We start from the raw sequence: 15400 nt of genomic DNA, 5'->3' as shown, positions 1-15400 counted from the left end.
GCGTAAGAGTGCTGTTTGGGACAGGTCCTATTAAACCAGTGGCTTTAGCATATAAAAGCATGACACACTGACTCATACACTCACCCCTCTCTTCTTGATGGCTTTTCTCAAAAGGCCCACAACATCTCTCCCCTCCACTCCACTCGCCTTAAATCCTTTGGTCCATGACACCAGAAAACTCTGTACAGAAATAAGGGCAACCATGGAAACATGGCATTCTCTGTGAAGAGCTGCTAATTTTATTGTTTTCTTCCCCCTTTAATATTTTCGTCTCACCTCATCTAGTTTGGTCTGCTGGCAAGGAAATGAAAAGGTAAAGCCTAGTGGCAGCTTCTTCTCTTTGATGCCCATTTTTTCAAGGAAATTGGACAAGCATTCAGCTATGTGATCGAAGAGCTGGAAAAGAAAAAAAAAAAAGAAAGGATTATTTTAAAACTGATTTAAATACACTGCATGGCGGTGGGGGTTAGTTCACCCAAAAATGAAAATTCTGTCATTAATTACTCACCCTCATGTCATTCCAAACTCATAAGGTTTCCATTCATCTTCGGAACACAAATTAAGATATTTTTGATGAAATCTGAGAGCTTTCTGTCCCTCTGTTGACAGCTATACAACTACCACTTCGATGCTTCAAAAAGTTCATAAAGAGATTGTAAAACTAATCCATATGAATTGAGCTGTTCAGTCCATATTTTCTGAAGAGACTGTCACTTTATATGATGAACAGATTAAATTTAGGATTTTATTCACATACAAAACAATGATCAGCGAATATAAACAGAAGCTCAACTGAACCTGCTTGTACGTGAGAAATCTCTTGCGGAAATTCAAATGTGCTGCGTAATGAGAGAATGAACCTCATTGGTTCAAGCAAACATTCTTGAGCTTCAGTTTACCACAACTGATGTATGAGTTGATGAATGTTTATATGTGAATAAAAGCCTAAATTCAATCTGTTAATCTATGAAGCGATTGTGTCTCTTTAGAAACTTGGAATAAACCACTCAATTCATATGGATTAGTTTTACAATCTCTTTATGAACTTTTTGAAGTGTCAAAGTGTCAGTTGCTTAGCCGTCACCGGAGGAAAGGAAGATCTTTTCATCAAAAAGATCTTAATTTCTGTTCTGAAGCTGAATGAAAGTCTTACAGGTTTTGAGGGTGAGTAAATGATGACAGAATTTTCACTTTTGGGTGATCTATCCCTTTAAGGATCCGTTACAGTCAAAAGTGACCTTTGCAAATATGTCTAAATGTAGCCCAATATGTTCAACAGCTAACTAATTAGGTGGATAAAGAGTCTATGTACAAGAACCAAGGTAATCTTTCAAAGTGCAAGTTAGTCCAAAGGTGTCATTTTTCATCTCTTAAGTATGACATTTGGTAGAGGCTACTAAATCATAAGCACAGTATAATGGTTTTGAAATGAAAAGCTCTTCATATTTAACTAAAAAGTGGAAACAGGCCTCAGAGAAGCTCTTGAAAGTGAAAGGTTCCCATGTGAAAATCTATTGGGTACAGACACTAAGTTGTGCAGAATCCTCAGGTCATACATTCCATTTTGAAATTACAAAGCCATAATGCCATGGAGTGTGAGGAGCCAGGTGCAACTCATCATCTTCTGCCAGCTGTACCTTCCCCCTCCTGGTCATGCACTCTTATAAAGGACTCTTGTGGCTGAATTGAAATGTCCAAACAGTGAACACATCCACTGCCAAAACTAACAGAGAAAAGTAGGGATGAAGTATGTCGGGAAACATTGGTCTTTCACCAGATATGTTTCAGCTACCTAAGAGACACTTTTCTGCATTTTTCATTCAACAGAACAATTAATTTATTTAGTATTCAATCCTTCTTACCTATTTTAAGATGAAATATGAGAAATGTTAAAACCTTTAATGAATTCATATGAATCAATTTCTACATCTTCATAATCAGATTGAAAAAGAGGATGCAGTCAGAGTTAATGCAGTCAACTTTGCAATTTGCAATTAAAGAAGCACCCATTATGTGTTTCTACTGTCAAATACTTCATTGCGGTTGACTTTGATGTTCTTGACTATAAGACAAGGTTAATTATAATGCATGATTAAAATTAGTTTTCAAACAGGCCCAGAGATAAAAACAGATGCTTTGTTTGTTATGGTTAATTGGTTCATGTGCAGAGATACAGAGGCTCTCACTTTCTACTTCGTCCTTAGGTGTTAAAAAGTTCTCATGCAAAACTTTCAGGTGTATACGCACAATAAATATTCTTACTTTTGTTTTAATGTTGATGAATGCCGAATACTTACTCTAAATAAGACCTAGACCTAGATTGTTGTTAGCCAGATTAGCCAGCCAATTACATTGCATTCAAGGTAGACATTTACATTTTTGTCAGTCTTGCTTTCCCTGGGAATCAAACCCGTGACCTTTGCATTGCCTAGTTCCATGCTCTGCTACAAAAAAGTTATGTAGAACCTTTACCAGACCAAGCATGTATATCATACAAATCATATTTGTTACTTTGGAATAGGGATAGTTCATCTGTAACGCATGCGGACTCATGGTAAGATCCATCTGCAAGCTTTTATTTACAGTGAGCATAGTCGTACAGGCTGGGTCGATCAGGGGCAAACAGGAACAGTAAGGAACAGGCAGAAACGTAGTCAGGGTACAGGCAGTAGATCGAGGCAGGCGGATATCATTCACAGAACAGTATACGAGTCAGGACAGGCAGCAACGGGTCAATAAACAGGAACAGGCAAAATCAAACACAGGCAGACAGGAAACAAGGAAACGCTCAGAAATGACACACTGGTGCTGCGTTCCAATTCGCCTACTTATACTACGCCCTAAAAGTATGTACTCTTTCTGTGAACAAAAAGTGCTTACTTTTGAGTGTGTAGTAAAAGAGTAGACAAGCTTTGGGACATACTAACACGTCATACAATCGCGTCTTTTCTCTCTGTAGCATCCAGTCACCGTAAACTGGCCTGTCAATCATCTTACATCCTCCACATTTAATTTAGTTAATTTCCTACCGTATCAGAGAGAAATGCAGCACGTTGATCTGCAGTCGCGGGTCTGTCATGTGGAGAACTCTCCTCATATTAATGCATAATGATGCATTTAAAACTTAATGGCCAATCAGATCTTTAAAAAAGTCCACATTGGTATTTGCAGATGCAAACTAACACGGGTAACATTAAATATATATTTTCTATCAGGTTAAACTGATTATTAGTCACTCAAATCTCTCAGCGTCGATCGCGCATATCCGCCATGTTTTGTAGTTTTTTAACACTTTTTACTCGTGTTTGTAGTTCTGAACTGAATCCTCGTCCAATGCGCAATGGGTTGTGGGCAATATTAGCCTCTATAGTGTGCACGGATCCACACTTCGAAAATCTACCGGAAATAGTAGACCATCCGGGGACTTTTGGCACACTCTTTTCAACATACTATGCTTTGGGACACACTTATTCTAATCTCACATACTATTTAGGATGGATAGTATGGACATTGGAACGCAGGGCAGGTAATCAAGACTTCGCGATTGGATGGTGTGAGTGAGAGTCCTTCTATAGTCCAGGTAACAAGGTGCAGCTGGGTGTAGTGATTAGTGAGGAGTGTGTGCATGGCTGTATGTGGCGACAGGTGATTGGTGTAGAGTGAACATGTGACTGGCAGGGAGGATTGTGGGAAGTGTAGTCCGGGAACTGACAGGAGCAGACTGTGATCATGACATCATCCAAAAATATGACTTTTTTTAGATGTTATTTTGAAATTTGCCAGTTTTGGTTACCATTGACTTCCATTGTCTAGAAAAACAGAAAACCTTGGACAACTCTCAAAATAGCTTCTTTTATGAAAGAAAGTCATACAGGTTTGGAACAAAATAAGGGTGAGAAATTCTTTAGGTGATCTAGCCCTTTAAATATAATACACCTAATAATGAATCAAGATTTCTGCAGCACGATTTCTGCATAAGAACTTTCACATGAGAAATTTCTGCATGAGAATTTTCAGACACAAGTTTTTAAACATGATTGTTCACACCCTCCTCACCTCTGTCCCACTGCCCCTCATGATGTTCTCTGGAATGGCATAGATCTGGTTCTCCATCTCCACATTTTGCTTCCCATTACCGGACACTCTGACAAGCAGAACCCGAAAATTGGTTCCACCCAAGTCCAGGGCAAGGAAGTCACCCGTTTCTACAAACAAATTGAATGTAAATTTATCTTAAGAGAATAGATTTCAAGAATAAAGACAACATTACAAATAGTCCACATTTTGCCAACAAAGTCAAAACATCACAACATACAGTATTTTGAGAATAAAGTGTTATAATTTATTTTAAGATGTTATTACAGTGTATTTACACAAAGAACTGAGTAATATTAATTAACTACTATGTACTTACTATAGGGTTAGGGTTAGTTGCTGGTAATTATGCATAATTTACTATTATTACTATACTAAGTACATGTAACATGTAACTAACTATGTCACCTTAAAATAAACTGTTGAAACTGTTGTAAATAAACTGGAAGCGTTATGAGAACAAAGTTGGAATGTTATAAAGTTGTGAGGAAGGTAACATCAAAGAGGACATTCTTATAAAGCAAATACTGTGGCTTAATGAACTTAAAAATAAAGGAGAACAATTTCTCTCATATTCCCATAGTCAATTACACTGTCTACTGACAAAACAGCCACACCGTAATCCAATGGGAAAGACAATACTTGTTTATTAAACCTACATTAAGCATTATTGTTTCTCAACACTTTATGACTTTATTCTTGTAATGTTACAACAGTGTTTAATGTAGCACTAAAATCAGCCTTCACACTAATCACCTTCTTGTAACGAAGTTTCTGAGCACTGTGTGTGTTGGAGGAATTTGAAATTTTGCAAGGTCACAGCACTTGTTTTCTTTAGTACTTTTTTTTTCCAAAGATGAAGGGAAATAGAGATTTCGCACAATATGACCTCTTTGGAACTTGTCCTCGCATGCTTTTCTATGCTGAACACACCTTAAAGGTCTTTCAGAAAGCATGTGTTAAACTCACAAGGTGAGGACAGGACAGGTGTCTGTCAGCACAGGCATGACCTTCTGCTTTAACATACAATGTCAGTATAACATCAGGCTTCATGGACCCAACCCTATAGATCTTCAAAACTACATGATAAACAAAGCCTTTGCAAACAAAATGTGTAGTGAGAAGTAAGTTACTTAAATCTACAACCATGTCAACAAGAAAAGTATCACTTCAAGAGAAAGCAAAAGGTGTAGCAAACAGGAATCGCTGAATCAAGCGAGAATAAAGTCCCTGAGTAAGTGGGGATGGCAAGCATCCATTTGGACACAAACCCACCTTGGTCTCACAGATCAGTATCGTTCCCTTGGCAACACTTCCTAGCGCCGTTTTGTTGCTCACACCCACATGACTAAATTTCTGTGTGCAGGCATTCTTTCCAGGAATCCGACTACAGTTATTCTTTTCATTCTCCGTTTGAGACATTGTCTCATCCCACGTGCAAAGTCAAACACTCTCAGCTGCCAGTGACAGCACTGGGTTGGCATCAGTCACACTCAAACACATCTAGAGTGACGGGTGATAATAACACACCTGGAGAGCCGGATCAATCATTTCTTCATCTCATCTCAAATAAAAAGGAACAAAGAACAGTTGTGTTCCACAGGATACTCACTATTTGGGTCAAGCTAAAGACAACAATATACCTCCACCCATGACTTGACCCGCATGGAACCTGATGCCAACAGATTCCCACAGGATATGAAACGCTTTTCATTCACAATATTAAACACATTTTCCTGTTTGTTTATTCATTTTTTTCTCATTATAATTAAAATAAGTGTTTTTAATAAATTTTGTTGACATACAAATGGCTTAAAATGTGTTTGGATACTTAAAGGCTGGGGCACACTAAAAGATTTTCAAAATGTGAGAGACCACAAACATGATGATAAGAAATCATAGATTTAACAGTTTTGTTCCTCTAGTGTGTGGAGTGCTGCGATGTGTCCAGGAAAGCACACAACACACTAACAGATTACATTCACAAACAACCAGAGTCCCTTCTGTGAACACGGGAAATCTTGCAAAATCTCTTGCATCAAATGTGACTTTAGAGTAAACAAACATGGCGGATGGCCGGTATCATGAGAATTCGACCCAGAAATTGGGTCTCCTTTAGGCCCCAGGCAGTAATGCCTGATAAAATATTGTTATCGTGATGTCTTGACTAATTATAACCTATTTCACTATTGTATGATGTTTATTGCACAAACAACATTCTTGAAATATAAAATGAATGCATGTTGCATAATAAAGCAAACTGCAAACAGATATTGGACGCAAAAAACAAGTCTAATGTAATATGAGCTAAGCTAGCAGGCTAATCGGGTAGATGTATGCTACGCTAGTTCATATGCTAAATAATAATAAAAAAAAAAACAGTAAAAACGAGAAATGCTTGAAATACTTGAACCTAGTATATATTAATGAACCACATAATTTAAAAGACATTAATAGGCATTATAACGCATTTTAAACAATATAAATCATAAAATGATTTTACAGGAATTACAATCAGCCGGTAAAAAATATTACCCATTAAAAGTCAGTTTAACCAATGGGATCACTCTGGGTCCTAAAGAAGACCCGATTCCTGGGGGGTTTCGATTTCTCACCACACCGGCAAGAAGAAATGGCGCTTATAGCACAAGGACTGCATTTTACAGAAAAATGTCTAGATGTTGTGAAGACGGTGTGAACATGCACTTTACAAGTGTTCCATCAGCTCACTTTCTGATTAGGTATTGTCAAGTTTTACGTGATAATCTCCAGAGCATGCACATTGAAGAAATCTGTCCAAAATTACCCCAAATATCTTGTAGTGTATAGTGAGCTTAAACTACGCTTATAAAACCTACATGTTATTAAATTTGCCCCAGTTTCATGGCTTAAGCCTAGTCCCAGACTAAAATTTATGTTTGAGCTGTTTTCACTGAAAGCAACTTGCACTGACCTATCTTAAAATATGTCAGTGCCATTGTTTTGTCTCAAGAAGATGCACACCAGTAATGTTTTTTTTTAATAAGGCATGTTTATAAAAGCTACTTAAATGTTCTAATTGAACTAAGGCCTGATCCTGGCTTAATCTATGCCCTGTCTGTGAAACCAGGGACCGTATTCACAAAACATTTTATCTTAAAATATAGGCTAAGTGTCACTAATTAAACTAGTATATACCTTAAAAAAAAAAAAAAAAAAAAAAAAAAAAAATTATATATTATATATATATATATATATATATATATATATATATATATATATATATATATATATATATATATATATATATAATTATATATGTGTGTGTGTGTGTGTGTGTGTGTGTGTGTGTGTGTGTGTGTGTGTGTGTGTGTGTGTGTGTGTGTGTGTGTGTGTGTGTGTGTGTGTGTTTTACTCTATTCGATCATTTGTAAGTGTGAACTAATGAAAACCACTGGCACAGGTAATCAGTCAATCTTTATTTATTTGTTAAAGATTTTTTTTTTGGCATCTCATTGTAGATTCAAATCTATAAATCAAAATGTATTGCATTTAGGAAGAAAAGGTTCAGCACCCAAGGCTCTGTCGCTATTGCCTCAATGGTGTTCAGTGTCTTTGGGTGGATTAGGACTGTTTGTGATTTGGTCTTACCCACGTAGAAGGCAACGTTCTCAGGACCTTACGGAATGTTCCCTAAAAGTTCTCAAAAGGTGATAAAATTTCTGAACCTTTACAGAACATTCGGGACGTTCCTAAAACGTCCTCTTTTGGTAATGAAAGTGCTGCAGTTCAAGGTTCCTTATATGACTTTAGGGGGATGTTCCATTTTGGTTATTCTATGGTCAAAAAAAGAATGTTACAAAGAGGACATTTGGGACATTAACAGAACGTTCCCACACGGTCCTCTGTTGATCATTTAATAACGTTCCCGATATGAGTTTGGGGGGACGTTTTATTTTGGTTATTTTATGGTCATGCAAGAACGTTACAAAGAGCACATTTGGGAAGTTATCAGAACGTCCTATAGTAATAGTACCCTCAACATTCCCAGAACGTCCTGAATGTTCCCTGAAGGTCCACCAAATAACGTTCCCCAAACCTTAAAAGAACTCTACATAGTGACCGTCTCAGAACGTTTTGGGAACGTTACTAGGTGACAGGTTGTCCTGCTAAAAATTTTACGATCCCAGAACATTCTCAGAACGTCCACTGGTATTAAGAATGTTGTCTAGTAACGTTCCCAGAACGTTTAGAGATGGTCACGATGTGGAGATCTTTTAAGGTTTGGGGAATGTTATTTGGTGGATCTTCAGGGAACATTCAGGACGTTCTTGGAATGTTTAGGGGACTATCACTATAGGACGTTCTGTTAACTTCCCAAACGTCCTCTTTGTAATGTTCTTATGTGACCATAAAATAAACCAAATTGGAACGTCCCCCTAAAATCATGTGATGAACCTTGAACTGCAGCTCTTTCATAACCAAAAGAGGACGTTTTATGTCCCAAATGTTCTGTAAAATTTCAGAATTTGTTACTTTTAGACAAAGTTGCACAAGAACTTCGCCTTCTGTGTATGTGTTTTATAGAAAATAATAAAGTTTGAAGTCACCGTTATAGAGGAGAGCGTTTGCTTTAGATGGGCTCTTGATTTTTGCTATTTAATTATTAGATCTTCTTTGGCTGCTTTAACTTTTTAACAAAACATGTTTGTTACAGCAAACGATACAGGAGAAAGTCTGATCAGATGAATTTGGTTGTTTAGTGCTGATGATTCACTGGTCTTCTCCAGAGTCTAAACTATGAGTGTGTTAAATGTCAGTTTTGCATCAACTTTTTTTCCTTCCTTTTTTTATTAGTTTTGAGCAGTGTCTTTTAGACTCACACAGAGATCATGAATCAGCATATGATCCTCAACAATGGTGACACTAAAAAACATCTTTTTTGTGTGACTTTAGTAGCTTGTTTTGTGATGTTCAGAGGTAATCTGTTTATCTGAAAATTTTGTCACCATTGTTGAGGATCATACACAGAATCTTGATTTCTGTGTGAATCGACATGATGTTTTCTGAATAATTTCTGCATAAGGATAAAAACTTTCAAAGAAGGACAGGATCTAATGCATTATCATATGTCTATATAAAAGAAAACACAATATTTGAAGATCAGTGAATAAGGTCACTGTATGATGATCAAATCAACATCAATGAATAAGCATCCAAACCCAACTGATAATATTTATTTTGTCACATTTTTTTCTAGTAACAAATGCTTTAGAAAAACACAGTTACAACAATTGGAGAAAAAATAAACTCAAATTGTCAGGAGCCCAACTAAAGCAAGCGCTTACCTCCGTAACGGTGATATCTATAAATTTTGACAAAACATCAACACCTCATTAAGATTTGTATGAAAGAAACAAAGTCAGAGTGGTTTGTAATAAGTCAAGATGCAGATATCTAGAGAGATCTGGGGTGTGTATACTCCATAGCAACGAGGTCAACCCCTCCCTTACTCTTAGCTTAAGACTTCAGTCTATTCCTTAGTAAAGGTTTGTCTCAACAGCTTTGTGAATAGGTTTTAAGAGAAAACTCTTAGCTAAGAACTTTTACTGCTATTTAGGAGAACTCTTAGTGGCAAGATAAAATGTTTTGTGAATACGGCCCCTGTTATTGTTTAATGTTGTTTGTGTTATCTGAGTTTTATGTGTCACCATTGTGCTGAAGGGTAGCTCATGTGCTTCAGTCAGTGATGATCCAGAAACACTGATGTTCTGCTGCATGTTGCTTTATTTAAAGTTCCTTGCCGCTGTCGCCTTTGGCTTGCTTAGTTGGAAACACTTGACATTTGATATTCAACAGTGTTTTGATCTGCCTGCACTGACACCATTGTATGCGAACTGAGCTGGATGATGACATCACTGTTTATTCCAGTACTGATATAGATAAGTCAACTAAATTAATAACTATTAATGAATCAGAATGAATTAATACTGAATTTACTTAAGATGGATACTAAAACCATTTTCTTTAAGAGCTGCTGTGCAGCCAAAATTATATACCAGTTATCACTGTAAAGCTGCTTTGACACAATCTGCATTGTAAAAAGCGCTATATAAATAAAGGTGACTTGACTTGACTGATGATTGAAGTAATGATGCAAAAACGTACATAATACATTTTATAAAGTATTAAAATAGAAAACTTGGTATACTTGGTAAAATATTACTTGGTATACATGGGAAATTTGTAAAATAGAAAACCCTTGGTGAGCATAACAGACCTCTTTCAAATCCTTAAAAATGATCTTACTCACCCCAAGGTTTTGAAAGGTACCCGTGGTTACTCCGCTAAGACATCTATGTGCACTTGAGGAGAACAGACCCCCCCCCCCCCCCCCATTACATATGTCAAAATCTAATTCTCATTACCTGTGCCATCAGGTGTGGAGCGGACGAAGGTGGGGAGCATTTTTACGGCTGCAGTTGGGTTAGTGTCTCTGCCCAGTCCTTTATCCATCTCTTTCCTGAACCTCCTGGAGACATCCATCAGGTTCTCATCAGACAGTCGCATGTGGTACAGGTACTTATCCACCTGAGAAAACCAAATGAAAGGTGAAAATTCACTACATTTTCATTTCATTTTTTTCTTTTTCTCATTTTTTTCGAGTTTTTCTTTTTTTTTATATAGATCTAATTAAATAATTTACTTCTACTGAACGACACAGAATTACTGGTTTCTGCATATTCATACCCTTTTTATTATTAGTAAAGTTTTTGACAAATATCATTAATACACATTCTCATATAAATGTACATGATATGGGGTATGATCATAATTGCAAACCACATTCATATTATTTGCAGAGTGACATTATCTCTCCACAAATTTTCTGCAAGCACTGAATAGCCAGGGTTCTCACAAAATGGATTTTTTTTTTTTTAAATAATTTCATAGAGCACTCAAAAAAAAGCAATTTCTAACTCATGAAATATTTTAGGTATGAGCATATTCACAGGATTGGAAATCATTTTAGGTATGAGCTTATTTACCAGGCCTGGAAATCGAAACCTTAAAGGATTAGTTCACTTTTAAATTAAAATTTCCTGATAATTTACTCATTTACTCATGTCTTTCTTTCTTCAGTCGAAAAGAAATTAAGGTTTTAGATGAAAACATACTAGGATTTTTCTCCTTATAGTGGACTTCAATGGCCTCCAAACAGTTGAAGGTCAAAATTACAGTTTCACTGCAGCTTCAAATTGTTCTACATGATCCCAGACGAGGAATAAGGGTCTTATCTAGAGAAACCATCACTCATTTTCTAAAAAACAATAAATGCTCATCTTGAACTAGCTCTCTTCTTTTTCTTCTCTATTTGAATTCCAGCAGTGTAGACACTGCTAAGTGTATTACTGCCCTCCAAAGGTCAAAGTTTGAACTAATTGTTATATACTTGCACTAGAATACTATATATGACAATTTAGTTCAAACTTTGACCTGTGGAGGGCAGTAATACTCTTAGCAGCGTCTACACTGCCGGAATTCAAATAGAGAAGAAAAAGAAGAGAGCTAGTTCAAGATGAGCATTTATGGTTAAGATGTATAAAACTTTTTTTTTTTTTTTTTTTAGAAAATGAGCGATGGTTTCTCTAGATAAGACCCTTATTTCTCGACTGGGATCGCTGTAAACTGTCATTTTGACCTTCAACCGTTTTGGCTCCATTGAAGTCCACTATATGGAGAAAAATCCTGGAATGTTTTCATCAAAAACCTTTTCGAATTTCTTTTTGACTGAAGAAAGAAAGGCATGAACATCTTGGATGACATGGTGGTGAATAAATTATCAGGAAATTTGAATTAGAAAGTGAACTAATCCTTTAAAATGTACTTTTTTTTTTTTCCAAATAATCAAATGACTATTGTCTATATATGCAGTAAGCACTTCCATTCTGAAAAACAGACTTGATTTTATAAAGCTAAAATACAACAGCATAAAATAGCACATTCAGCCTTACTGATTATATTTTGAACACAAAGTAACTTTCTGTTCAAAATGTAATCAGTAAGGTTGAATGTGCTCTGGCACTGCCAGTCACGAAGACCTGCTTTTCTTTGGCCAATAGTAACCTGAGACCATCCGCTTATTCTTACAGTCCTGATACCAGCTGAAGAATCATTTACAAGAAAGGGAAGCTGGAATGTCCCGCACTCGATTTCATTAAAGGTCAAATGGTGACTTCAATAGAAGCTCTCAAAAGCTGTTATAATGGATGAAGAAAGAGCCTCTTTAGGCAACATCCTTTCAAATTGTAAAACAAAACTCTGCAGTCTGTGGCAGCATGCTTAATAGTTGACAGTGGAACTAGTTTTGTTCACAATTTTAGCTGAATAATGTTTCAATTCTCTATTAAAGTTCACCTTGGTGAATAGCATGAGCAGATCACAGATACTAAAGCACACTTCATACAAATACTATACCCACAAAAAGCATGCAGACAGCATTCACACATATTCCACCTCAGCAGGAGAAATGACCTTGGTAAACACTGACAACTACTGTGAAATGTGAAGCTGTTTCTAGAATAGAACATTTGACACCAGAGGGGGACAAAATCATCATGGTAAACAAATCGAACTACAGTATGTTCCCTAATACACAGGGTTCAACATGGCTAAAGGCTCCCCTTGAAAACAATGAGCCTGATCCTCTGTGCCTTAGTTAAGAGCATAAAAAAACTAAATATATTTATTTTTTCACAATTTGTGTGAAAAAAAGAAGCTTGTTTTGATTAAAAATGAAGTAAACATAAAAGGCAGCCAGGTACAGAAGGGGCAAAGGGACTCTGGAGGCGCTGTTATGATACAGTGTAGAAAAAAATGCTAATAATATTGCTAGAAACTTTGGAAAATAAAAATGTATACATACACACACACATAAGTCCAGGTTGGTGGTCACCTTGAACTCGAACTTGAACTCCTGTACATACTGTATGTAACAGTACACGGTAATATGATAAACGAGTACATAATTATCACGTTAAGACAGAGATATTTTAATAGCATCTGGTTTAAACTTCAAGAGCAAACACAGCACTGCAGTTGGTATGTTTGATTAATTTCTGTGAATCAACAAACTGTCTGCTTTTTTTTAAAAAAGTTCAGTGTTCAATTTAAAACACTGATTGAGTTTGAACTAATTGTTATATACTATTGAACTAGCATATTGCATATAAAAATTAGATAAAACTTTGACCTGTGGAGGGCAGTTATACGCTTAGCAGTGTCTACACTGCTGGAATTCTAATAGAGGAGAAGAAGAAAAGAGCTAGTTCAAGATGAGCATTTCTGGTTAAAACTTATATAATTTTCAATTTTTTTCAGAAAATGAGCAATGGGATTCTCATCTGGGATCATTTTGAACAATTTGAAGCTGCAGTGAAACTAATTTTGACCTTCAACTGTTTGGTGCCCATTGAAGTATACTATAAGGAGAAAAATCCTGGAATGTTTTCATCAAAAACTTTCATTTCTTTTCGACTATAGAAAGAAAGACATGGATATCTTGGATGACATGGGGGTGAGTAGATTATCAGGAAAAGTTTATTTAAAAGTGGACTAATCCTTTAAAAACACTGTTCAATAGGCCAAACATAATGTTGAAAAGGTAATTATTTTAATGAATGTCTTACACTGGGGCTATTTCTATTTGAGGCTGAACTCAACACCTTTCCAATTACATGCCAATTTTAACACCAACATCTTGCTTCACCTTCTTTTGACCCCAAAGCAAGCAAGGACAAAAAGCACTTCAACGAGTCAGAATGTATTGTGATTATACCAATACAGAAGAAAAGAGGAAAGTTAAGAGGAAGGATTACGTAAACTCTTTTCATTTGCACATGACGTTTCGGAACTCTTGTATGCAAGGCATGGGTGTAATAATTCAAGGATATGAAGAAGGTCAGAGTGTGTGCATTGAATGATCAGAGTTTTTACTGCTCTCATGTATAGACAGCTCCACAAACACAACATAGACATAGACAAGATGTTCCAACATAAATCAACAGAGCTTAAAGCACATATTTGCTCATATAAGCCAACATTTTATGGACAAATTCTTTTAAAGCTCAATGTCAGATAGGGATCTTATTCACATTAGCCTTGAAAAGCATTTTGAAGCTTAAAAACAAGTGAGATTCATTTAATTTCTCAACTAAACTTTACTTTTCCTAGCCAATATTGAATTACTTTTACCAAACAGTCACAAGTTTTTTTTAAAATTATATTTGTAATAGGATGAATAAGGGTAATTTTGGACATTTCGTAATCTGGGCACGCCTAAGCGCTGTTGTGTACATTTCTTGCTTGAACATCTAAAGAATGTCACAATGACCATATCCCAGCCGTCATGGTGAAATGTTTTCTTCAGTAAAACAAAAATATATTTTGAAAATGTCTCTCTTTCTCTATCTATATATCATTGTCTGAGGTGTATTGTGTGTGTGTGTATTACAATAATAAATGCACAAAATTTATTGACATAGACCTCATGTTTAATATGATAGTTTCGTCCTTACGTCTACTAGAGGTAGAACTTTTGTTCAGCGTGCCAGAGGTTCTGGGTTCTAATCCTCCCTCATATAATGTATATGCATTTTATTTTTTCTTATTAAAACAAAAAATGTCCATCAGTGACTGTATATCAAGAGCAGGGACACGTTTATGTGTATTTTGTTTTGTGATTTCACCAGAACGAAGAGTCTCCGCAACACCTTAAAGTGATAGACTGAAACGTGCAGTCTTCACATGGACGAACAATGCACGAGCGCCAAGAGAACACCGTTGCACCACTGATAACAGCGGCAATGAGCACTCTACGTGATTTCAAAAACAACACATCCCAGCACCAGATCGCCTATTATTTAACACAAACTAACAAATTTCTAAAAAACTAGAGATGTTTCTTGTGTATTGGATACATTGTGCCTCAATATGTTTCAAAGTCTTTTTTTCTTTACTTCTTTTCGTATTTTCATGGTAAGTAACAAGTTAAAATACTAAAAGTTAAAAGAGCATTTTAAAAACCTACATAAGGTTTTTAAAAGTTGCTTTAGATAAAAACCCAAATGGATTCAGAGGTTTAAAAATTACTTCTAAAGTGTTTGCTGGGTAATATAATTTCCTCTGAGAGCTTGAAGAATCATGAACCCTTAAAAAAATGTTTTTTGACAGGTACAGGTTGCACATCAATGAAAACAACAATAGCACTCATTATTATTAAGAGGAAAGTGGGGGTGGTTAAAAAGCAAAGTTGAACCAACGTCAT

General features: G+C 36.1%; 1 protein-coding gene across 1 annotated transcript in view; it reads right to left on the bottom strand.

The window, feature by feature from the left end:
• Nucleotides 1-15400, bottom strand: part of hk2 (hexokinase 2) — a 59416-nt gene that overhangs the window by 42129 nt on the left and 1887 nt on the right. The window contains exons 2-5 of the mRNA XM_067408169.1: nt 10503-10665; nt 4057-4205; nt 277-396; nt 85-180 (exon numbers count right to left, since the gene is read on the bottom strand). Of these exons, the coding sequence (XP_067264270.1) occupies nt 85-180; nt 277-396; nt 4057-4205; nt 10503-10665 (528 nt within the window). The remainder of the gene's footprint in view (nt 1-84; nt 181-276; nt 397-4056; nt 4206-10502; nt 10666-15400) is intronic.

Source organism: Chanodichthys erythropterus, chromosome 13 (assembly GCF_024489055.1).
Source record: "Chanodichthys erythropterus isolate Z2021 chromosome 13, ASM2448905v1, whole genome shotgun sequence".
Lineage (NCBI taxonomy): Eukaryota > Metazoa > Chordata > Actinopteri > Cypriniformes > Xenocyprididae > Chanodichthys > Chanodichthys erythropterus.
The sequence above is the reverse complement of the archived record's forward strand: the minus strand, read 5'-3'. Positions and strand labels throughout refer to the sequence as shown.